The sequence below is a fragment of the Mchenga conophoros genome, linkage group LG10 (assembly GCF_057382185.1).
Source record: "Mchenga conophoros isolate Kocher_MC1m ecotype Shallow Benthic linkage group LG10, M_conophoros_male_GT1.1, whole genome shotgun sequence".
NCBI classification, from domain to species: Eukaryota; Metazoa; Chordata; class Actinopteri; order Cichliformes; family Cichlidae; genus Mchenga; species Mchenga conophoros.
This window is the reverse complement of record NC_140535.1, coordinates 31,685,616-31,711,617: the sequence shown is the minus strand read 5'-3', so window position 1 is coordinate 31,711,617 and position 26,002 is coordinate 31,685,616. Positions and strand designations below refer to the sequence as shown.

Genomic DNA, 26,002 nt, shown 5'->3' with positions numbered 1-26,002 from the left:
GCTGACTGTCTTATGGTAACATTTGTGTGTTGGTATGCTTGACAGTCTCATTTTGCAGCAAAAAATAAATAAATAAAATAACAGAAGTAACATAATTTGATCTTATTGGATAAAACTGATACTGATAAAATTTAACTTTTTGCACACATTGTGATGAGTGGATGATACATGTGGATGACTTCACCCTGCGTATATGACACATTCTTATCCCTGGGTGTTTGACGCTGCGGTTCAGTCACGTGTGACAAAATATCATTTAAACAGCTTTTTTTTTTTTATTCAAAGCAAAGAGAAAAATAGAAAGAAACCTTGGTTAAAATGTGTGTATTTCATATGCTTGGCCTATTATGCAGGGGCAACATTTCACCTGATGCTCTGTTGTTTTCCTGCAGGTGAGTCCCGCCTCCTTGAGTGGGCTGGAAGTCTGCTCTGATTGGCTGTGTCTAGTTGAGCTCAGGTAAAGTCTACCTGCGAGCTACAAGAAAAGGGAGGGCTGTGGATTACACCATAGCATTCAGCTCCAGTAGGGCGTTATTAACGTTAGTAACTGTATATGCACTTAAAAAACAAATTCTGAAAAAAAGATAAACTTGTTTAAGCAGAAACTTTAATGGCAACGAGTGTAGGATTGGCCATGAATCCGCCCCACGCGACTGAAGAAAGGGCAGTTTTCACGCAGCTGAAGCCGGTGAGGATGTCGGGAGCGGAGGGCGCCGAGGACACGTCCGTGTTCGAGGACGTCAAGCCCGCGGTAAGAATCTCCCCCAACCCGCTGAGCGCGGCCGGGCTTCAGGAGAGCCGGAGATCCGGCCTACCTGAGAGTTTGAAGGTGTTCGCTGCTTTTCGCAGAGGATGGGAACCACGTGCCGCTTTAAGCAACACGTAGTTGTTTCTGGCATAAGCAAACAGTAATAGTCATGTAACTGGCTGAGGGGCTAATGTGTGTCGTGTTTATCAGGCTGCTTTTTCATGTGACATGTAGCAGCTCACCTGTAAAGGCGGGCAGGCAACAGGTAGAAGTCCTGCATAGAGGCGCAGCTGATGGTTAAAAACAATTGCAGCTTGGAGAAACTTGTGGCAACTTGATGCGCTATGCGGTTTTTTCATCATATACTATAAGGTTTTATGTGGATACAGCGGGGAAAGCCATGCACATTCCTGCTAATATACTTTTGGGGACGCAATACCAGGTGTTCTAGCCTGCCCTTGTTGGCAGTTGTTTTTGCTCTCTATATGCTGTTAAATGAAAAGCTACATACATGTTTGCTATGTTTATTTTTATAATCTTTCACATTAACAAGTGAAGCTGAGTACATGTGCACATTACACCTTGTTTCCTCAAATTTTATTCACCATCCCTACCTGTATATTTTTTTATCTTGGGGTTTTGGTCACGTGATATAGCATCAGGTTGAAATTTAGAGAACTCTGCAAAACAGCTTCTTCTATATTAATCACTGCAGTGCTTTGGAGAGCTCACTGTGCAAGGCTTTCTGGGGATACTTCCTGAAATTCCCAGCAAGCATCTCATGGTTTATGTAGATATATACACGAGATACATGGGGTGCCTAATTGTTTTCAGAAAATCATAAATGCAAAAACAGTACACTATTCACAGCAGAGACATGACGACGGCATTAAAGTTAAATGGCTGTGAAGCACGTGTTGTTCCTGCGTGATCGCAGCAGAGCACAAACAGAAACCGAACGCCTTTGTATGGTGCTGAGTTTGGTCTCCTGCCACATATTTGGTAAACAAGTAGCTGATCCACAGACCTAAGGCTAAAGCCACTCTGCCAGCTGCACGTGACCAACAAAGCATAGCCAAAGTGGATTTGACAGGTTAAAGATGTTTGCGGTCTGTTCCTGGCTTTTATTCCATAGGTTCATATATGCGGATATGATACACGTTTCTCACAGGCTGTGTCTGCACGCAATAGGTTCAGCCTGAAACATCATTAGCAGAGTGGGCTGGATTCAGGCTGTGCCTTTCGGCAAACATGGGAGTAAAGCATACATTAAAAGCTTTTTTGAAAAGGCTCAGTGGGCTTTGCTACTAGACGGGTGCAAACATCTGTCCACAGCCATCAACCATTTAGATATCTGCATGTTTGTACAACTTGAATGAAGTTCATTGTGCTGCTGTGGTATGGAGGAAAATATTTGTATTATATTTTCTAATGGCAGATCATTTGTTTCAGGTTATGCTGCTTCAGTTTTTGCCTGACCAGCACCATCACTGAACTTTCAGTGGTGATGCTTTATATTTTGTGGCTCTTCTATACGGAACTATTTTATATATTCTGATCAAAAACTATACATAAAAAAACCTTTATTCTATATAACAATGACCATCGCCTATTACGCCTGCTTAGTAGTTAGTTATTCCAGAAACAAGGCAGTGCTAAAGCAGATATTTTTAGACAGGATTACCCTAAAACTGAAAAGCTAGATTTTCATGAACTTAATTGAGAGGGAGAATACTGGGCAAGGAAGCACAGGACACCAGCGTTTCCTCTATTACAGCTGTCTCAATGAAAATCACTGTGTGAAGTAATCAACCTCTAAGACATGTGAGAGCACTGTGTGTAGCCGCAAAAAGCTTAAAATGATGAACCCTGTCGTGCTCCGCGATGGCTCATTTCAATTGTGTGTCCATGAAAGGGAGCGGAGGAACGAGCAGAGAAGTTTTGAGATGCTGGGACGAACATTGGTACTCTGAGTTAAGCCATCATGCTCAGGTACTGGATAAGGCAACTGTGGGTAGTGTGGGTGATTGATTTTTAGTAATCTTTTTAGATTTTCATCCAGTTTTCTGTACGACTTGGAAAACACGGTCTACCTTGTCTGCCTATCTTCCTGCAGATGTATTTAGAGCACAATGGCTGCCATAAACTAAAGTATTTTACAACCTAAACTGGTTTGTGTTCTTGTAGAATTCCATGAACTGAAATGTAAAATGTCTGAAAGCGTGAACCCAGAAAAAGAAGCGTCGATTTTAAACTGTCAGTCACTGAGATGATCACAAGACAAAAAAGCGAGACTTGTTTGTTAGGTTCCAGATATGATCAACTATGAAGGTTAGCATAGAAGTATAGTTGTTAATATCAACTTTGCCACTGTTTTCTCCAACAGTGTGACTTGTGTCAGTTTCGGCAGTTGCGTCAATGTTTGGCTCGTGCAGCCAGAATTCAGCTGCTGTTTTGTTTGGTGCTCATTGCTGTAACATGCAGTGGTCTTTGTGGAATTATACTAGAGCTTAACTCCAGTGATGTCGTGACAAACGTACGTTGCCCGACCTGTCTGAGCAGGGCTCGCATGTCCACAGGCCGCCCAGAGGCAAAAGAGAGGATGATAAAGGTCGACCTCGTGAGAAAGTCACGGTGGCAATGAAAACTCAGTGGGAATGGTCGAACTCCAGGACTTCGAATGGCTGGAATATTCAAATCAAATCAAATCAAATCAAAATTTATTTATATAGCACATTTTTAAGACCGAAGTACACCAAAGTGCTTTCCATTAAAATCGCAGTACAAATAAAATCACAATAAAATATAAATTACAAATATATAAAATATAAGATAATTACATAATCTAAATACAGAGCCAGATGTAAATTACCCTAATTTGCCTTAAATGCAAATAGTGTTGCTTTTCTGTAGCCATAAAACAAAATTAGCGAATGAACTCACTGATCTTGAGACGTGCTGTTTGGAAAATGTTTCAAAGCAGATCCAGCAGCTTGGTCTTCTTTAATAAGTCACAGAAAATTCATTAAAGCTAGTCTGGGTCCAGCTGATCTTTTTAGCTCGGTTTTGGTAAACTAAAGCAAAAACTTGACTTGTTTTCAGAAGTTAGTGGCTAACTTGAGGTTTGGATTCGAGATCATTGGTTAACCACATGCTTTCTGCTTAAACTGTAGTTGCTTGACAAGGCTGGTGAAAGAATTCTATATTTAAAAACTACCAGTTTAATAACTTTAAGGACCACCACTGTAAATGCCACGTTGTAACCTTAAAGTCCAGCTCTCTGGATAATTCATGGATACTCGTACTCCTTTGCAGATCCGTGCTCTTTTTCTCTGGCCTGACTCATAACTGATAACTGGACTTTATTCTCTGGACTCTCGACTCTGCAGCGAAATGCCGTCATAACATTAACGTGGGCATATGTAGACACTTTATGGCTGATTTCCGGAACTTAACTCCCTGTCATTGTGCACTTTCATGCACAGTTGCGTACTACCTCGAAAATGGCCCACAACTTTACTAGTCTCGGCTATTAACACCCACCTCTTTTGTGCCCGTATATTTTGGACACCTTTTCATGTATTGCACACTTTTTTTTTATATACAGAAACTTATCATGTGAGCACAGGACTCTTGAGTTTGGTGTTACAAATAAACACTAATAGTTTAACATTATCCCTTTGTTACTGTTGTCATCGTGCTGTATCCTCTCCTTCTATTTACTTTAAGCATATTGAGACTAGTTCTTTAAAAGCCATACATTCCTTGTGATTACACGGGCATTTATTCAGCCTGCACATAAATCTGCTTGATGAGTTTGAAAGGAATTCTTCATTTATGTTGCAAAACCACAAATCTGAAAAGCTTGAAGGGTGAAAAGCTGTGCATTTTTCTCTTGTAAATGATGTGTCACTATTAGAAAAGAACCAGTCCTTACAGGCATCAACATTTCAGCTAAGGTTTGACTGTTCATTACGGTATTGTTGAGGCATCATTTGTGTCTTTGTCAGTCTTCTGACACACTGCATTTTTTTTAAAAACTTGAACAAATCTGTTCATGTTCTTAAGTATTAATACCGGAATAAGTAACCGATATGAAACTTGTTTCCAGATTCTTTTGTCATTATATCACCTGTGGGTTTCCTGTATGACTGCGCGCAGACGACAGGGTAGGTTACAGAATAACTTAATGGAGCATAGATCAAGAGCATGTCGCCAGTCACGCTGAATGCTTCCTGAAGATCAATATTCAGATACGGCTTTATAAATATTTTAGTTGTACCTCCTGGGATACGCGTGGTGTGTTTGGGTGTATCCTTCCTGTGCCATGGTTTTGACCAGACTTGCCTTCTTTTGTGAACCCCGGTCTCCCCCATTAGTTTATAGTCGCACAACCCTTCCTTTATATGGCCCTCGCGGCTGACATGCAGCTGAGGTCTGAGATGGTTTTGGTTTGACTAATGATTTGACTTCCAGGACAACACATGCAGCTGAATTTGCATCTGGGCAAGTGTCTGCTGACTACAAGTTTCGACTTGCAGGGATCCCTACAGTGATCGGTGAAAGGAAGTTTGCTGTGGGGAAACACTTTTATTTGCGTTATTGAGAAATCTAGGACGATTTTCTTTTGTCTCTATCTAAAGTGAACTTAAAATTTATCTAGCTCCAGGAACTCTTCTTCTACTCGTATATTTATTGATTTTTTTTTTTCATCTATAACATGCGTGTTATTGTGCTCACCTAACTGCCAGTTTTGTCTTGTTTTTTTTTGTTTACTCAACCGTCACTGCTGTTGATTGCCATTGTGTGTTTTGTAGCCACATATCAATAAACAGGTTGTCTAAAGACAAACGCCTTTGATTCATATGGGAAAATACATTGTAGGTTCAAAAGTCTCTTTTTAATAAACCTTATTGTATTCACACCCATAAATCAGTCTGATCACACTGCATCTGAGAGCAACAAGAAACCTAGGAACAATTCCTAGCATGACTCATGCTTTGCTCTGTTCACTTTGTTTGGTCTGCTGATGTCAGCTCTCCCCATCATGCCCGGCTGTGTTACCATACCAGACAACACATGCTGCCCGCAGACAGTCATATTCTGCCATTTCCTAATGCTTATTGTCTGCAAACTCATCTACCGAAGCTGCAAAATCTCTTTAATGACCACCACTGTTTACCCTCTCGCTCGTCTGGAAAAACAGTCAAAACTGCTTTTGTGAGGGAAAAACAAAAGCAGAAATCATTTTGTGGTGAGACAAAAAAAAATCTCTGTTATCTCTAAACATGCAGTGAGATACTGGACTTCCTCAGTTTCTTCAACCCAACTGCCGGCTAATCTTGAGAGACCATTTTCTGGAAGAACAGGGAACAAAGACCGATAAGAAATAAGAGACAGAAATAGGATAACGTGTGAAAAAGGTCACCGTTTGGGCAAAGTGGTAACAGGAATATAAGGAAAGTGTTATTTCCTTTCCAAAGACTTTGCCTCAGAACGGCGTAGGTTTACACAATGATTAACAGCAAAGACAGAGACTTATAAGTGCTAGTTCATGCTGCAGGTCATTGCTAGAAGCAGAGCTAAAATTAAGATATGTAAATAAAAGAACAATGACCACAGAAGGGTTCCTGAGGATTCTGCCTAAACATCGGTTTTGCCCTCTTTTACCTCAGAACTGTAAACCAAGAAAAACAGTCCTTATTCAAAATTACTGTTTGCAATTTTATGTGTCAGTGCAGTAGCATATACAGTATAGTAGTGTGTCTGTATATACAGTTTATTAGCTATGCCACATCATCAGTGGCATATAAAATACCCCCAAATTTTCCAGATTATGTAGTTGTAACAAAACTATGCAATAGTTAACGCATGCTTAAACATCCAGGTAAGGAAATCAGACACTAAAGAAGGCACTTGGGTGAATATCGAAAGATTTCTCACCCTCTTCACTCATCTTCAGATGTTACTAAAGCAGTGAGGCAGTACATTTTTAAAACAAAGCAAATTCTGCTGGCTTGTTTCACTTTGCCACTTTTACCCTGGAAAGCTCGTCACTTTCTTGGGAAGTCAAACACGCTTCTATTTCTCTGTGATCATCCGTGCCAATAAAACATCACCGTGGTATGAAAGGTCTTGTTGTTGCCCTGATGACCTTGTCATGATTTCTGCTCTGTTGATTCCCAGCCAGGGAGCCCTGACGCAGAGCTCTGTTTTTTATGGAGATCCAAAGGCGAACGACCATTGCATTCCTGAAAGCCATAAAAGAAAACTGGCGTGCAGACGAAGCCATTTGTTTTGCAATTAGCAGGAGGAGGGGGATTGACCCTGCAGCTTGGAGGTTTTCAGGGTTTGAATCAGGATTCACACGGCTACTCTGTGCAGGCGGAAAACGACACTATTCTCGATGATGCTGGCATGCGTGTGGTGGATCTCACAGATATTTTAGAGATGAATAACAATATTTATATTGAGGTATGCCTTACAGCTAAGAAGCAAAGAATGTGGATGTTTTGAAATCATACCAGCTTGAGTATGACTGCAGATATGTTCAGTGTATTAGAGCCTCACGCAAGCTTGATTCTGAAGGCTAATTTTCATAATGAATGGAAACTTGAGGTTGCAGTGACTGTGAAGGGAAAAATACCAACAAGTCCAAAGACAAGTATATGCTGCTATGTGTGAACATTATTACTGATGAGTAGTGTAAAGTTTTTGCTCATTGTATTAGTCGGCCTTAAAGGATACAGTGGGCCTTTAAGAATGGACGTGAAATTGGCCAGAAGTGTGGAAACTCCCACTCTGCCCCATAAACCTGAACACAGCTGATAAGAGATTGTTGTTATCAGGCAGAAGGATTCATAGCAGAACAGTTATACATGTTCTCCAATTATTAACCAACTCAGTCTTTGCCGAGAGATATTCTCCTCATTTACCACATAAAACAAAAGACTTTCTGAACTGTAAACCACTGGACTCCTTTGAGATCACCGTGCTTCTCTTGTTAATGAATTAAAGGCAAAAGAGAAACCCAGAATAGTTGTAGGGCAAATGAAGGAAATACGTCCTTTTATGCAAAGGAGAGGGTTTTAACCTTAGCCCTGTTTATGGGGCTGAAGTGATAACGTTAAACCTTTCCTGAAGTCTGGTGAGAGTCGAGACAGGAGAGTTCTTGCTTTTGGCAGGGACTCGTTTTAAGTCGATTGCATTTTTAAAGCTCTTTCAAAGTTGGTCAACTTAAAAATATGTACATTCTGTGCATTTCCAAGTAGCTGGTATTCTCTGTAAATGTTCTTTGATGAGAGCCCTAACCTTTCTCTTCATGCCTTCATGAAAAGAGCATATGGAGAGTTTGCTTGTGTTTGTATCAGCGTACAGATGCTGACAGGAAGACAGATCAACATCAGTCCAGTAAGGGGACATGACCAAGGGCACCCAAAGGTGACAGCTGCCAGCACCCCGGCACTACAGAACCTGTTTGTGTCCCATCGTGAAAGGAGCTCTCAGTCAGAAGGAAACAGAGAGTCTGTTTTTGTTTTCACTTTTTTTTCTCCCCCTCAGTAAATACCCAAGACTTTCGTTTCACCAGGTGCTCAGATTCCACTGATGACAGGGCAGTTTACCGGCGATGAATGGCGGCCATCTATCCTAGCCCTGCAGGAAACACGCTCTAACAGTAATACGCACATACAAATGTACACACAGAGACATGTGCATATAGCAATATGCAAAAAAGGCACGGAACGCCGCTCACGCCAGTCTTTAGTACTTTGTTTCGTCCTCTCAAACACAAGGAGTATGCTTATTCGTTATACAATGACTTTTTTGAGTTTGTTTGGCGAGGATTAGAAAAGAATCACAATGAATAATAAGTTAAGAATAAGCCAACAGAAAATCAGAACCCACGTACACGACACAAATAATACTCCTATTTATTCCCCGCCCTCAGGTTTATGTTCTTGTCATGTTTATAGTACTAATCACTGCATCGAGGCTGTTTGGAATGCATGATAGGCATTTCTATTGTAAACCACTTCAGCGACTGGTGCATTTGGCCAAAACTCGTTTTCACTGTAAAATCAGTTTTGCTCATTTTGAATTCATCATAGATTTAGTTTTCCCTTCTTAATTGTGCCTCTTTAATTCATGCATTTGCCTATTGTTTCTGTTGTTAATTGTTACCCACCATCAGTAAAAACAGGGATGCGCCTTTTAAGTAAATTGAATTGCACGTAGTAGAAATTTTCATGCAGCATACACACATTCCTCAAGTTCAAGTGCACACAGACCAATAACCACCCAAGGTTTGTGTGTGCAAATACATCAACAGCTTATTAGCAGAGTGTGTGTGTGTTGGTGTGATGATGGGGCTGGCACTGGAAGCAGCGCTGCAGAATAAGCGCATTGAAACAAGCCCGCTCTGCTCTTTTGTTCGGTTGCAGGACACGACCTCCAACGCATCAGCACCTCATTAGGTCATTTGTCCCAAATGGCTCGTTTCAGAGCGGGATTTTACTGCGAGCTGTGGATTTGTGATCTCCCACGGAAGGGGCGTAGTTCATGGAATTCACTCTCCCACCGATCGGGTCGAGATCAGTTAAAATAATTCTTGTCTTCCAATCTCGAATCACCCCAAAAAGCACTATAACTGGTGCTGAAATAACACGTTTTTGGTCAGTGAACATTATGTTTCAGTGACTGGCAGAGCGCAGTATTTGGTTTGAGTTTGTGAGTTTATTCTGGAGTTTGGAAATCTTTACAAACAATCTCTTTGAATCTAATCAGATGTCCCCGTTAGATTAGCTGCACTCATTCAGACATAACTATCACTTTCAGAATTAATCATCACTTTTACCGCTCACGTGGCTTTCTCTCCGTCTCTTCTCCGGACCTTTGTTCTTCCTGATTCCCCCCACCCCCACCTCTCTTTTTAACCTGGTCGCTCCTCCCTCCCATCATCCTGGGTGTATATCTGTCGTCACTGTGCGGATCAGATTTGTCTGGTAGGTCTATTTTTACCTGACAGTGTTTAGGTTTCACTGCACCTTTCTCATGCCTTCAGCCTTTGTTTTGGTTTAGCTGTGAGTGCTTTCTCCCCTTTTTTTTTCTCCCTCCTCCTCTTCTTCGTGCATCAGACTGTCGGCCACACCCATGGAGCCAACTCTCTACCTGTTTGTGTGTGTTAGCATGCTCGTGTGAACTTTAATTTGTCAGTAAGTTGGTGTGCATGAACAGTATGAAATTCTGCATGCATATGTACAGCATATAAATAGCCTGCATTAAACGGCTTTGTGCATTTATGATCGTAGACACAGTGTGTGGCTTCTGCAGTCTAGATCCTTTTTTTGTTTGACAGCTTGTGCACCTCTGAAGGAGCAATAGTCCACATGTAGACTTTAAATGAGAAACGGTGCCAAGGTGCACTTTGGATGAAAATCAAATGTTTTCCACTTAATCAGAAGAAAATATCTGCAGTTTTATTTTCTTCTTCACTCTGTCTGTTTCATCCTGTCACCTGAAAATGGTTCTTTTGTGCTCCAGCAGACATTCTGGTAGTTGTAATGATAAATGCTACCTGTTGCATTGAAAACCTGTGTAGCAGACACCCATACAGTGTCTCACTTTTACAATTTTCTTGGCCTCCTCCAACTTTCAAGCCTTTTTTTTTAATGTAGACCTCACCATCTTTAAATTAGCGAGAGGAGTACAAATAAAAAATACAGTCATAGAGATGTAAGTACTGTGGATCAAAATTAATGAGGTATAAGGTGAAAAATGGGTTTTATAACCTTCCTTGTGCAACTTTTAGTGAGTGAATTGCTAAAGTGGGATGCCTTCTATATGCATCACTGTGAGATATCTGAGAAATCACAAGTTCCTTGAAAAAGAAACTTGTTAGGAACAAGAACGCTGCGCAGCTGGGGATCCCGTCACTACACGGAACCAGATAATCACATCTTATTTACACAGAGCTAATTAGCTACTAGTTATATAATAGGGAGTTATTAACAAACTAATTATCAAATATAAAACCTTCCTTACATGCAAAGCCATTAATGATCTGCCTTCTCATCTTACCATTTTTGATCCAGTAGAGTTCTTTACTCCTATAGTTAGAACTAGATTATATGGCCTGGAACCTTCTCTTTATTTATGCTGCTATACGTCCATCGGGACCTCCCATGATGCAGTGCATCTCTTCTGTTTCCTTTTAATTTCCAGGTATTTGCCTGGCACTGTTGCACGTCATTAGTTTTGTCTTCTCTTTCAGTAGCCTGGGCTTTTTCATCTCTGTCTTCTTTCATTCTGTACATCAGGTCTACGATTACAGGCCCCGCCAGCCTGTCCATTGTTGGTATTGTTTGTTGTTTCTCAATAATTTTTTTTTTTTGCTTTTCCCTCTCTCCCAACCGGTTGCAGCAGATGGTCGCCCTCTCTAAATGTGATTCTATTGGACGTTTCTCTGTCTAGTGCTCGGTCACGGGGAAGTTGTCAGATTTGCTTCTTTAAGATGACAAGACTTGAACAGACTATGTAAAGTGACCCTAGATTACTTATGTGCTTGGTCTGCCACTGTGTAAATGAAACTTAACTGAAGGTTTGAATCTATTTGCATTTTTTTTTTCCTTACAATTTTTTTATGGAATTCTACCTGCGTTGCTCTCGCTGTTGGCTGTTTGCATCTTCTTCTCTTTATCCCAATGGAATGAAAATGTAAAACACGTCCCTTCCTTTGTCCCAATGGATTTTTACTGGCAAAAGCCTGCTGCGCAGTGAAAGCAAAGGGGCAAGGCTTTCAGCTTTCAGCAGGGAAGCATTTGTTTTTAAATGTGTATCACCTGTAAGAGTGTATGCATGTTTATATGACAGTGTCCAGGATTATTGCTGCAGCTGCATAATTGTCAGTGAATGATCATTCAAGCACATAGCAGGTGTGATGCACTCTAAAGGCCTGGAGGCTACAGTATTATAAGGTTTACTTGTAGGTGAATTCCCTTTTTAGCTATCTGCCCCAACTGTCAATTGTGGCTGCTTGTCAGGACATTGAGCTTCAGTAGGAAACAGGAATGTGAGCTATGACGCAAGGAGGATGCTGGGAGAAACAGCATCCTCCAACCATGCTGTGTTTCCTTTTTCATGGAATGGGTGTAACTTTCTGCATCCACGTTCACCAAATAATCTCTTAAAGCGCTGATCAGATTAGGACTCAAAAGCACATGAAAAGAGTCCAAAACTATGAACATGGAAGTCTGTCGTAGATGGATGGGATCTGTGAGTTTTAACAGCAACAGTCATGTGCAAATCTCAGCTTATGATGTATTGTTATTTAAAGGGTGTGGTAGGATGTTTGTGAAATAACTGTGTGAATGTTTTTTCCCCTAGTTTCAGTACACATTTGAAGTATTTCTGTTAACTTTGCGTCTCTTTTCTTTTTCAGATTCAACTCGAATTAGACAAATACCTTCCCCAGCACAGCAGTCCTCTACTGAGTACCCCGAATGACACTACCGACAAGAAGTACAGACGAGAGAGCGCCTCCGTGGTGGACGAGTACTTCGCAGAGGACAAACCTGCCACCCCATACAGCCTCAACATCAACGTCATCCTTCCCAGCACCACTCACCTCCGCACAGGCCTCTACAGGCCCAACACCAAGACCCTCACACCACAGCAGATCAAGACGGAACCCGGGATGGAGGTGCCCTGCTCCATCCCAACCAGCCAGGCCCTTCCAGACTTCACCTCGGTGTTCAGCGTGCCGCCTGTAGTCAACAACGTTTTCATAAAACCGGACATGAGCGCTGGAGGAATGGTGAACGTGACCACAGGATCTCAGCAGCAGCAGCAGCCAAACTTGGTCACAGAGCTTCACATCGGACCTCCACCTCCACAGCCGCAGGTCTACCACATGCCCATCGCGAGCAGTGGCGACCTCACCATGACCCTATCGCACAACAGTCCCTCACCGCACGGCTCCAGCAGCGGCAGGACCATGCTGAACCTCAGCAACGCCACATTGCCGACGACCAACGGCAACTACATGATGGCAGAGCACCAACTGCCACATCATCATCCCAGCTACTACCAGCACTCTCCAAACAACTCATCCCAGCACACAGCGCCACACAGCCTACCGCCTTCGCCACCAAATTCCCAGCCCGGAAGCCCAGACGGCCAGGCAGAGCTGCTGAGCCTAGCACCCCAGGGTCCACCCCCTTACCAGCAGCGTATGGGAGGAATAAAGCTAGCGGGGATGTCTCATCATGCCATGCTGATGACACACGGCCAGGGTGTCTTAACAGGTCCAAAATACAATAGGCGAAACAACCCAGAGCTGGAGAAGAGGAGGATTCACTTCTGCGACTACCCAGGTGGGTGGTCTGTTTCCATATCACTATAAACTATGGTTTACAACTGAAGTTTCTCCATTAGAAAGTAAACCCACGTAGCTGGTTTTAACAACGATTCTCTGAAATGAAAATAAAAATATGAGCCGATGTGAAATGAAACTACGTTATCTGACTTCACTTTCATTTGCATGTCCTATTGTCTGGACCGGTATGTACCATTGTGATGCTCAAGGCAAAACTGTTTCCAAAATCAACATGAACAAGTCAAACCTTGCAGCTTACCAGGATGTACGCAACACATTGATTCTTGTGCCTCACCGCATGCCCCCAAAGCCCAGTCAGGGGCAGCTTTTGTCTCGCTGTACTGGGATCTTACTGGTGACATCACCTGAAAGCGCGAAAAGTGGTACACTTTGCCGGCTCAGGGCAGTCGGTGCTTCACTTACAATCTTTTCTAAATTACCAATGGGACACACAAAGCATGGTTCAGTCAATCCCATATCTGCACACATGAACTAGTCCAATTCCCAGTGTCACTGAATGTAAATAAACTCTATACCCAAAGCAACACACATGCAAATCTTTCGGCAATGCACGGCTCTGACCTGCAAACGAAATCCTCACAGTCATTAATACTGTGAGAGAAAATGTGCAAAAACCAGGCTGAAAGCAAACTTTGCATCAGTTACTTTACTCTTCGTTTTATAAATAATACATATTATCGTTGTTCCTTTAACTGTTCATTGCAGTAAAGACTACAACCTGTTGCTATTCAACTAAATTTGCAGTTAAATTAGAAGCAAGATGTTGCATTATGTTATCCAAACAGTGTACTTTTAATATGTTATGAGTAAGTAAACACCTAATGATTCATGTTGAAGACAGATTTTGTGCTGTGTCCTCCTGTCAGCTGTCCTCCTGGCTTATGATCCTCTGTTATTTCCTCACAGGCTGCACCAAAGTTTACACAAAGAGCTCCCATCTGAAGGCACACCAAAGAACACACACAGGTAAGAAAATAATCTCCCCGAGGGCTGAAATACAGTCTTTGCTGTTATTTACAAATTTATACCAATTTTAATTTAGGATTGATTCACCAAACATTCAAAGGTTGGAAGTTAGTTTTTTAACTTTACACTGTAGGTGGTGAAGCAGCAGCATGCTGCAGTCATGCATCTTTGTCATCCTCTAAGTTCAGTTGCTTTAAGCTTATTTATTTGTGCTTTATGTTGGCGCCAGTTTCGATACACCCAGCAACAATAATAGAGATGATGTTGATGAAGAAGGTAAACGCAATGAAAAGAAAAGGCACAGAAGCAACATATTTGAGTTTTTGTTTTTTCTGCGCCGTGTTTATACATGTTCATACCTGTCTACGTAGCGTCCCCAGTGAAAGAGAACAAAGGGCCGAGGGAGGAGGGTAGGACGAAGAAAAGAAGGGTTAAAAAAAAAAAAAAGAGGAAAGACACGCAGTTAAATAAAGGCCAAACCAGTTACTCCTGCTTTTCAGTTCCTGAAAGGAAGGATGGAGGAGGAGGAAGGTAGGGGGTTCGGAGAACGGAGCAGGGGGGCGGAGGGGCTGGTTTCAATGTATTTCCCTTCTGTAAGATGAAACCTGTGAATTCCCAGAGGCCCCAGACCTGGATTTTGAAGATTTACTCATGCAATTAAAGCTGCAGAGCTCCTCCAGTGTGAAAATATTGACAGAGCGAAGCGTGAACACGTGAATGAACAGACAAATAGAAACAGATCTCTCTGCGGTCATAAATAGATAAGATGAAATTTTATGGATCCCAGTGGGGAAGTTGGGCTGTTGAAGCAGCAGGATGCAGCAGCACAAAAGACAAACAGGCTTCGAAACATGCAGTGAGAATGGTAAACAAAACAAGAGCAATTAAAGAGTACGCTGACAAGTGTGGACCTCAGTGGCTTCAGCCGCATGTTTCAGCGCCTGTTGTTTGTGAAAAGAAAACAAAGTAACCTTTACAGTATTTACTGTATCACTGGCTAAGCAGTATTTTTGGTTGTGGCTCCAAACCTGCAGTTTGTTACGATATCATGACCAAATGTAGACAAAATTCGGACACTTTTATTATGACCTACAATGTCGAATTTCATATTCTGCCCACGTGCGTTAGATCTGTGTCATGAGGTGTGACTTGCAGTGAATTTATGAGTTGGCACGTGCAGATACCTTTACAAAGCAGAACAAAGACGTTCACATGCCCACACACACCTCGCAGTGCACGTCCCATCCTTATAATCATCTGGCAAGTCGATGCGGCTACTAAATGCGTCTTACTAGCAAACCGCAACTGGACGTAGGCTGAGTGCGTGATGGAGTCATGGGCATTCATTTCAAAGAGTGCGTCACGGTTAGCAGATCCCACAGCAGCAAACATGTCACTGACCAAGGATTCCTGGTTTACTTGTTTTGGTCAGTCCACGGTTCCCACCGCAAGGCTTCGCTTGCTGTCTGGCCAAACCAGGCTTGTTTGGTCTTGTTTTGCATTCAGTTGATGACTCATAAGTTGAGCATGTAAAAGAAACATTGCACCGACTGTTCTGAACTCCAGGAAATGTTTAAGGCAAATCAAAAGAAATTTACAAAGCTAATGCAAGTATTTGAGGCATATCATGACACAATACAGTATATGTGACACAAGGTTTAGTTATTTTATGTGTATTTCCGTAACAAATGTGATTTGCTGGATGGATAGTCGTTTTACATCGGCCTTAAAAATAGCTTGGCTTATCTATTGATTAGGCATCTGCATACTGTGCTTGTGGAGTGCCTCACAGCTGCGTTCTAGGCCCCCCTTTTATTCTCAGATTTATTTGGGTTGCTGAACTTAGTCACACACATGAATCGGTGCGTAATATTGGACCTTAAATATAAACCAAACACTATAAAGTTGCCACTGACTTCACACTGACCTTTTTAAAGTTACATTACAGCATTAACCTTTCTATAATTGGTTCTGTTTGCCTGAGTTGAAGCAGTCCACACCTTTAACTCATAAAGAATGCTGTATGTAGTTTTCTTATCAAAGAAATTGAAAATAATCTATTTTCTAGAGAGATTATCGTTATTTTATTATTAATCTACACATAGTATCTTAACAGGACCTGCCAAGTTTAAACCCATGTTTACATTCTGTAGATCGATAGATAGATAGGACTGATAGGATTGCAGTGTTTGTTTACTCGGTGTGTAACTATGAACCAGTCACAAAATCAAAAGTGAGACATTTACCGAGAATCGTGTCTCCCACCGTTTTATACCACCGAACCAGCAGCTACTCACGGTGTTCAATGGTGATAAACTGGCTGTTATTGATCCCGATTAACCCAAAAGTGTTTAATTGGGATGGCTCATTAACAACTACATAGTAATGTACGCCTGCATGACTGGTGTCAGTCTGTGTGTACAGGGTTTCCTGTGAGGTATTAACACATACGTTGCATCAACAGTCTGCCGGCACAGAACCTTTAATGTGGTGAAACATCATCCCTCATTTATGTCTGTTTCAGTTCACTGCCAGAGAGACAGGAGTTGTTTTTCTTAAGGCAATAGTATCAGGAAGTCCTTTGTGTGTGTGTGTGTGTGTGTGTGTGTGTGTGTGTGTGTGTGTGTGTGTGTGTGTGTGTGTGTGTGTGTGTGTGTGTGTGTGTGTACGTACAATACAATATTCTATAAGTCTTTCACAAAGCATTAGTCATGTTTTCCCAGGCTAACAGACTTGTGCTTTTGCAACTTACTGCTAACAAATCATTTGCTGTAGACTGCAGGTCCCCGGTCTGGGCTTGGGTTTAAATCTATATACACATAGGGTCCAACAATCTGGTGGCTCATTGAGCTTGAAATCCTCTTTAAGTAAAGATCTTTATGTTCAGATTCCCACCCACAGATTAAAGATTTGCATGTTAAGTGAAATGGAAACTTGAAATTGCTGTATTAGTCTGTCTAGTATGGTCTAATGTTCGTACACAGACCTTTTGGCTCCAGTTTACTTTTACATGTGACCAAATCTTTGGTTACTTTTCAGTCCCTCTGCAACAAAACTTTAAGGTACTTTAATAAGCTATAGTTACTTAGAGTTACTTTGTTACCCACTACAAAAAAGATAATAAGACAACTAAACTGAAGACTAATAATAACACATTTGCATAATAGGAAATAATAAAGGCCATTAACATCATCGAATGAGGTTATAATTCAATCATAGATATACATTTTTGGTTCGTTATATGTTATTTCTTTTGTTCCTTCCTTCCTTATTCCTAATAGCCATTACGTCTCAATCCTGGTGAGCTTACAGGCATTAACCTCTACATCATAAAGTTGCTTAAGGTTATATAATAATGTGTAATTAATAGTTAACTTTTTTCTTTTGCAGCTACAAGACTGCTAAACAATATATACCATAATATTGTGCTATAAGTGTGTATAAGCTTCTTATTCCCTATAATCTCATACTTATATAAAGATCTTAAAAGAAAGTGTTACCAAAAGGACAAAGAAACCCAAATTCATAACCACTGATTAGTCAGATATGTAGTAGCTGCTTTGGTGATATAATTATTCAAATAATGGAAGTTAGTAAATCTTGAGGTATAAAGTGCTGATGTACTAAACCAGGACATGAAGTAATAATATTTAGGAGTAAAGTGTAATGACTAATGTAACGTTAGGCTTACTTATGTTGAAGATTAGACTTGGAAATTGTATAATAGCTTAAGATATGACACTGCCATGATATATTGATGCTGTCACAATATATTAGAGTCAATCCCACAGGACACGTGACTGTTACATATCCCAAGAGGAAGCCCTAAAATATATTGTTATTACAATCTTTTCATAGATTACACCTTATGGAAAATAAGCAAAATATTTCCTCTAAAGTGCATTTAGTGTGTCATTTTTAATTTTATACAGAGGAAGGGTCGGGCTATGTAATCCACTACTGTGATCAACATTTAACAAGATGGAGCACATACAGGTCGCCCATTTGAATGAGGAAGAGGAAGAGCAGCTAAGCGGCCGTAGCCCAGGTGCCCTCTGTGGAGGCAATCGGCATGAACCCCCTGAGGGAGCATCTGATGTGAATATTGTTTAAGTGCATCGCCATCTGTGCTCATCGGCACGTCTGTGATAACAGTCTGCACCTCCCACTGGTTCGTGGGCGTAACCTTGACCGTGGCCTCAGCAGCCACTCCAGCTCTTCACAATGGCTTTTGCAGTTGTGTGTGTGTGTGTGTGTGTGTGTGTGTGTGTGTGTGTGTGTGTGTGTGTTTACATGTGTGTGTCTAAAGAGTAAAATACTATCAGTTTGATTAGGGAACCCTCCAGCCCTCTTTACAAACACAGAGTGAGCTGATAAAGCCAAGAGGTCCACAAAGAGTTTATTGGCGTCCTGAAGAGCCTGAAAATGTTTGCTCTTTGACTCAGTAAAGCCAGGTAGAGGTGGTTATAAAATGTTATTATTACACTTCTGGTATATTCTACTTGAGTGTGCATTGCCATGACATTAAGCAGAAGGTATAGAAATGCATTAGGTTAGAAAATCTGTTGCTGTTTTTTTATGGACAAAAACAACTTGGAAAAATCAGTTTTGTGCACAAGTTAAGACCCAGATCGTCATGATTCTGAATGTGTGTGTTTCATGCATTCATTAATATATGGTAAATGGCCTGCATTTGTATAGCGCTTTACTCAGTCACTAAGGACTTTACACTACATTCGGTCATTCACACATTCACACACTGGCAATAGCAAGCTACATTGTAGCCACAGCTGCCCTGGGGCACACTGACAGAGGCGAGGCTGCCGGGCCCTCTGACCACCACCAGTAGGCAACATGCCCAAGGATATTTGGCATGCAGCCAGGAGGCAGCCTGGGATCGAACCACCGACCTTCTGATTAGTGGCTGACCTGCTCTGCCACCTGAGCTACAGCCACCCATGTGTGCATTCTAGAGAAAGAGAGAGATAATGGCGTTGCCGTTTGTAATCGGCCACCTGATCAAACAGCTACACAAATGCCTGTGAAGTCTTTTGAGTACTGGTACCTTTTAAGAAGCGTCCCTGTTAAGCGATTTAAAAATAGACAGCGAAGTCATGCAAATTTCCAGTTTCCACTTGAACAGCGCTGACAGCCAGAAAAAAGTTAAATTCTTTGTGAAATGTCTCAGTATTGTCAAAGCTCAGTTTTTCTAGTGCATGAGGTTCCAATACATGATGGATGTGTCAGTTTTTACCTTCTCATGCATGTGTAGTAAATCTCCCACAAACCCATTTTCCCCCCTTTGACTAAAGGAAGGGATCCTATGCAAGTTTTTTTTCTTCTTTTTATCCACCGTCTATATATGTACCAGTCAAGTCTGTTTGTTCTGCGTGTGTGTGTGTGTCGTATTTCACCGTCATGTTTGCTGTAGCTTTCAGGGATAATAGTCTGAGAGAGGCGTCTGTGCTTTTCACCTCATCAGCGCAGCTATAGAGGAAAACCAAACACACCTGTGGGTTGAGAACCTAAACCTTTTATATGGAGACATTTGCACTCCACCTCTTCACACACATCAAGTGCGGTTACCTCTAGAAACAGGATATTGCCCTCAAAGGAGGCTGGAGTGCCTGTAATGTGGGGTTTCGGGGCTGGTTGGATTGTTTAAAATCCATTAACGTGTTCATGATCATTTAATTTTTATTTATTTAGAGCCGGTTAAGAACATGAGTAATCTCAAGGCACTTTAAGGTAAAGATGCTTGAAAATAGTAGAGAAACCCAATGATCCACTGAGCTAGCACACTTGCGGTCCTGTTATTTTTAGCTTGTACCTGCCCAGAAGAGTGGCTGGACTAACTGAGGACAAAATATTTGGAAATGTGAATTGCAAATACACTTTTTTTTAGGATAAGACGCACAAAATGTTGCATTTCCTTCCTGTCACCTAAATTCTCCGCCCGCCCTTTGCTCTTTGGACCCACTCACTCCAATAATGGCTGTCACTGGTGATTGATGGTCAATAACAGAAGCTATCTAATCAGCACAAACAGGGCCCATGCTAATAATGAGCACTTGATGGCCCACACAGCCGAGGAGAGGCACACTCCCTCGACACTGCCTGATAGGTTACCTCAGCCTATCAGACAGAACTTAGAGTCTTAGAAATTATACTTTATGGCATTGAATATCTACCGGATTGCTTATTTGGAATGTCAACAACACTACAGTCTATTGACAGTGAGCAAACAGTACAAGGTATAAAGCTATCGCTTTTATTCTGCATTGGAACCAATAATAAATCTAGTCTGGATACTTTCCTGGAACTGGGGCATTTGATTTAGGAAAACGCCATATTTAAACTTTTAATCAGGGCATGAACTTTTTTTTTTTCTTCTTTTGGAAAGCACCGACTCAAAGTTGAAGGAATCTGGCCTGAGCAGACCTTTATTGTTTGCTTATCTCCTTTTCACTTATGTTTGTGCTCAGGCCTCGCATTGATTCCTGAACATTAATTTCCACCTTGGCTATGAAAGATGACTTTTTTCCCCCTCTTTCTCTCTTGTCATGTGCATACCAACCCTTTCAACTGCGCCTTTTTTTCTCTTTGTTGATGATTAGCTCACTGTTTGGCAAGAGCACGTTGCGGCACAGCAGAGAAATGTCCATGTTTGGGTGGGGTAAGATAACTGTCGTGCTAGATTTACTTAACTCGTTATTCCACAGTGTTTTGAATTCCCATTCTACAGGTTCTCTGTCATTATACCTCCTTACCCATTACTACCCACTACTGTTACCTTATAATTACAGGAGCATAATATGATTTATGTCCCAGACAATCAACAATTCAGGGACATTGTGCTTTTGCAAGAGTTCAAGTTGTACTTTCTCCAATAATCCTTTTAATTTTCTCTAAAACATGGATTTAAAAAAAAAAAAAAGCAACTGATGACATGAAAACAAAGCAGGCTGTGAGCCTATAGGGTTACACAACACTAATCTCGTTTTTACATCCACACCTCTGAACAATTTTGTTTTCAGTCTCCAGCAAATGGCACAAAGCCATAACCTCCCCTCCGAAAACAAAAAAATGGAAAAGTACAATCTCACAATTACATTTCTTAATGTGCAGTGTGACAATCAAACACTGCCACACCTGTAACAACGACTCGTGCTGTGCTCCGAGACTCCTGACACAAAGGCCGCTTTCAGTGGTTACAGATAAACTGTCTTATTGATGTTCACTCGCTTGTGATGGGATATTAAAACAAGTCTAATTCTTGTGAAGGCAAAATACTTTGATGATAATCACATTAGAAAGTTGACAGAATGACATAAAGTTGAGCTGATAGAATAAAACGAGCTCCATCCATCCATTTTCTTCTGGTTATCCAATTCAGGCGCTCATCAGTTAAATATTATCAGAGAGGAGACAGACTGCAGTGCTGACAATGGTTTCGGTGCGATGTTTGTGTGGAGTTTCTTTAGGATTCAGAAGTAAAGGATTGATGCAAGCACACAGAAAATTGGTCGTTAATCTTTAATGCTTTGAAGTCATCAAGTTTTACTGCAGAAAAACTTGATTTGCTGCTGTTATATTTACAAAAAAAAAGGAAAAGCAACCTTCTTAACTTTCTCCCTCGTATGCACCAAGTCTGATAATTGAAACTGTAGCTGAAAATGTCCATAAAGTGAGCTGGGATGACACGCACGCACACACTGCTGCAAGGTCCTTGCAAAATTTCTTTAATTCTTTGTGTCTTTTTTCATTTTTCTTCTGTTAATTCATGTGAAAACAAGTTTTTTTTTTACTTTTCCAACTCAAATCTTTCCTTTCACAATTTGACACTTGTTTTTATGCACACCACCGTCACAATGGTTGAACCCATTGTCTGAAACACTGTTTCATGAGATTTTTATCTCGGTTTAGTTTCGCTGAAGTCAGACAGGAGTTTTTACAGAAGGAAGCAGTAAACACCAAAAGTGCATGCTAACTGCCATTCAAACAATCCCCCCCACATTTAGAAATACAACTACACACAGACGTCATACAGGCACACAAGTCTTATTGTGAAGGGATGTTATTTTTAGAGTGCTGACATCACTGTAATATTTCAAACAGCAGGAAACAAACCGCCAAACATCAAAACACTCAGAAATATATGAGCTAAAATTATATCTGATAGAAAACACGATCTGGTATGTTAAAGGAATTTTCTTTAGCACTTATGTTGAATGACTGAGTGTGGGAAAGTGGAATCGCTTTCTGTGGTGTGTTCAAGTAAAGTTGGTCCTTTGACTGATGTGTACTCGAACTTGTCTTTGCTTTAAGAAATTTAAGAAAAAACCTAAAGTATGTAGCTGACGCCTCTGCGCTCTCCTCTTCTCTTTTTGCAGGCGAGAAGCCATACCGATGCACATGGGACAACTGCGACTGGCGCTTCGCTCGATCCGACGAGCTCACCAGACACTACCGGAAACACACCGGGGCCAAACCCTTCAAGTGCATCGCCTGCAGCCGCTGCTTCTCACGCTCGGACCATTTGGCTCTGCACATGAAGCGTCACCAGAACTAAACCAAATATACCTGCATATACAGACACACTCCATGTTGCATAAAGAGACAGCCGCCTGAACCAATCAGCTTTATAAGAGTCAGAAAGAAAACCAAAATCACCCCACCCCCAAGTGCTCTGGTGTTTAATTTCATGAGTTGTCCAAAAATCAAATTAAAAGTTGCACCGCACGTGAAGTTTACCCGTGGATAAACTCCAGCGTAGGTGCTACACCAACAAGTTTTTAAATAAATAACAGACCTGCATATCTGTTGTCAACATGTCGGGTGAACAGGCCTTACAGTTACTAGCTGCTCTCTCACCCGGTTAGTTTCATTTGTTGTTCAAACAGCAAAGGGGATCCAGGCAGATGATAACAGAACAAGACTTTTGGAGCTGCTCCATGTTAGATAGAAATCTGTCTGCAGTCAGTCGCTGCAGAGTTTGCTGAACTCTCACAACCAGAGCCGACGGTTTAGCAAAAAAATTCGACCACTGTGGTGATTTTGGAGTTTGTCCTAAATCACATGCTCTCTCACGAGCAGCTCGTGAATCTCGATTCGAATCCCTCCCTGCAGACTTTGCAATCAGGACTTGGGACTCTGATCAAATCCTGGAAAACTTTCTTCTGCTGCATTTTTAAAAAGAGTAAAGAAAAAAAAGAAAACCACCAGCAACAACAACATGAACGTTTCAAACAAATCTGCTGCCAACATCATCATCATCTTCACCTCTGTCACCGCCTTTTATCGATTGAGGTATGAACTGTAAGTAAGAGGTGGAAACACTTGCCTGTCCTCTGTACATACTTGTTTGTAAGTGTGCGTATGTGTGTTTAATAATATGACGAATGTATTGAAATTTATACTTGACAACTTTTTTTTTTTTCTTATCGAATGTCTTATCCCACTTCAAAACTTCCTTGTGGTAGAAGGGTCAAGGGTCTTTTAAAAAACAAAAAGAAAGAAAAGAGAAAAAAAGATCAGTCGGAATCAGAAAACTGCACGGAAAAGTTAATCATCTCCTAGTTCTGCATGTTTTTCTATACAGGTAATACCTGTTGAGCTCACGGAGCAGCGCAATTTTCCAATGTTTGTATCCATGACATTACCTGTTGCCGTGGCAACGGAGCTCCTATGACAACAGTTTGGTGTTTGCTTTCCTTTTCCATTCAGCGCTGTTTTTCACCCTCTTTTTTTTTTCTCTCTTTTTGCTTAATTGTCCTGTATTTATTCAACACTTCAACCCAAGAAAGATAGAGATGGGTGGATAGCTCTATTATGTAATCAGGTTTGTTAATACGCCGTGCGCCTGGTACATTACGCTCTCACAGGCGGCCCTATTAACTGAAAGAACAGGAAGTGCACATTCACATGAATGCTTAGCATTTAATCGATGGGGCTGTTGCATCTTTTTGACTTTTATTTGGAAAGCATAGAAGGCTTTTCGCCCCCACACTGTTTTTGAGCAGTGCTCTTCCAACATGCTTGAGCACTAAAGAAGGGAAACCTTCACTATTCGTGGAAAAATGTTATCAAGTAGTGGATGCTGTAAAGTGAACAGCACTAAAAGTCATCTTCCTGAAAACACGATCCTCGTGGAGATCTAAACCTTCTCAGGGTAAAAGGATTAGCAGCTGTGTCGTGTCCTCGTGCGGCTTCTCTTCAGAACAGACTTAAACGTCTTCCAGTAAATCTTGCACGCTGATCAATAACAGGAGTGCTGCTGGAGTTCATACTGTTTTTTGTTTGTTTTGTTTTTCACCATTCAGAGGCAGTGAAATGTTTGATCTGCAGTGGCAGTGAACTTTTTCATGCCTCAGTTATAAACCAGCAGGCATACACCCACTACGTTTACCTACCTTATTTTGCAGAGTTCACTACAGGCTGTTTTTATCACTTTTTTTCAAGCATGCTGCTTCTCCACAGACCAGATCCACCACCCACAGAGTTTCAGCACAACCTCATCACAGAGACACACCCTTAAAGATATTGACTTGGGGTCTGTTGGGTCTTTTTATATGACATAGGTGAGATGGAGATTTCTAAAATCTACTGTATAGTATGTTTACATTACCTGTCAGATTTCTTTCAACTGGGGTAAACTGTAAAGAAATTCGTGGGCTTTTGTGATTCTCCTTGAGCCTTTTATCTAAACGTATTTAAAGCGAGGCCACTACATTCTCAGATTATTATTTTAGGGTCTTTGCCTTACAATATAAAGCGCCTTGAGGGACTGTTATTAATGATATTAATGAATTGATTGATACTTGGTGAGCATAGTTTTGGTATAATGTGCACATTAAAGACAAATTGTACTCTAATATAAAAACAGTACAAAATCTACACTGATTATTACAACAGAAGACGACAATCTTGCAACCAAAGAGGTTTTTCTAAGTGAACGGTGCGTGCACACCCACTCTCTTTAAACAAATAATCCAAGAACGTAACAGTGGCAGCATTTCAGAGGTCCAGAATTTGGATCCTGTAATAAGAACAACTGCCGTCTGCAGACATGTCAAAGCTGAAAATGATTAAGAGCTGTCTATGTTTGTTTTTTTTGTTTGGTCTTGTCGTGAGCCCTTAAAAAAACAAAAAAACAGGAGGGTTAAAATATAAAACAAATACAACTGCTGTCAAAGTGGAGCCAGAGAGTGCAAGACTCTGTCTGCAGTGGAAACGTGCAGCATTCAAAGTGAAGCAGCTGAAAAGGAAAACATCTGTTGTAATCCCTACTGCTGCTGTTGCTTTCCCAGGTGTCTCGTACCATTAGCACTGTGCCTCTTTGTTCTTTTAAAACAACAAACTTTGTGAGCAAATACTCAGCCGTACTGGTGTTTTCTTATCTGTAACGGGTGCGTGATGCCAGAACATTTAAACAGTCGCATCGTCCTTATTGTCATTTTAGCTTGGCCCTGTTTGTATCGAGAGGCTGAAGGTTCGGCCCAGATCCCTGCAGGGGAAACGCATCCTGTTATTTCAAATCTGATTGTTTTATTTTATTTTTCATCCCAAGGAACAAGTTCTCCTGTCTCTCTAAAGAAGGGAGCTCTGACCACCCACTGTGTACATACTGTAGTTTTAGCTTCATCGAAAGATTTTGTAAATATTTGTTTTACTTCCTATTATAATATTGATATTTTTTCCTTTTTTTAAAATAATGGGATTTTAGATCAGCCGTATGTGAGTTTGTTTAATTTTGTTTTGATACTTAATGTGTGTAAGAAAATTATCAAATTGTTTATGTTCCAATTAATAAGAACAATGGTTTATTTTGCTTTTTGTTTGTGCAGTAATGATGCTGCAACAAAATAATAAAAATGTTCATAAAATAATAGATT

General features: G+C 41.0%; 1 protein-coding gene across 1 annotated transcript; it reads left to right on the top strand.

Moving 5' to 3' along the window:
• Positions 1–499: 499 nt before the first annotated feature.
• Positions 500–26,002, top strand: klf5l (Kruppel like factor 5 like). Its single transcript, XM_085289819.1, has 4 exons — positions 500–751; positions 12,186–13,119; positions 14,049–14,108; positions 22,502–26,002. The coding sequence occupies exons 1-4, from the start codon at positions 611–613 to the stop codon at positions 22,678–22,680; spliced, it is 1,314 nt and encodes a 437-aa protein (XP_085145945.1). The 5' UTR covers positions 500–610; the 3' UTR covers positions 22,681–26,002.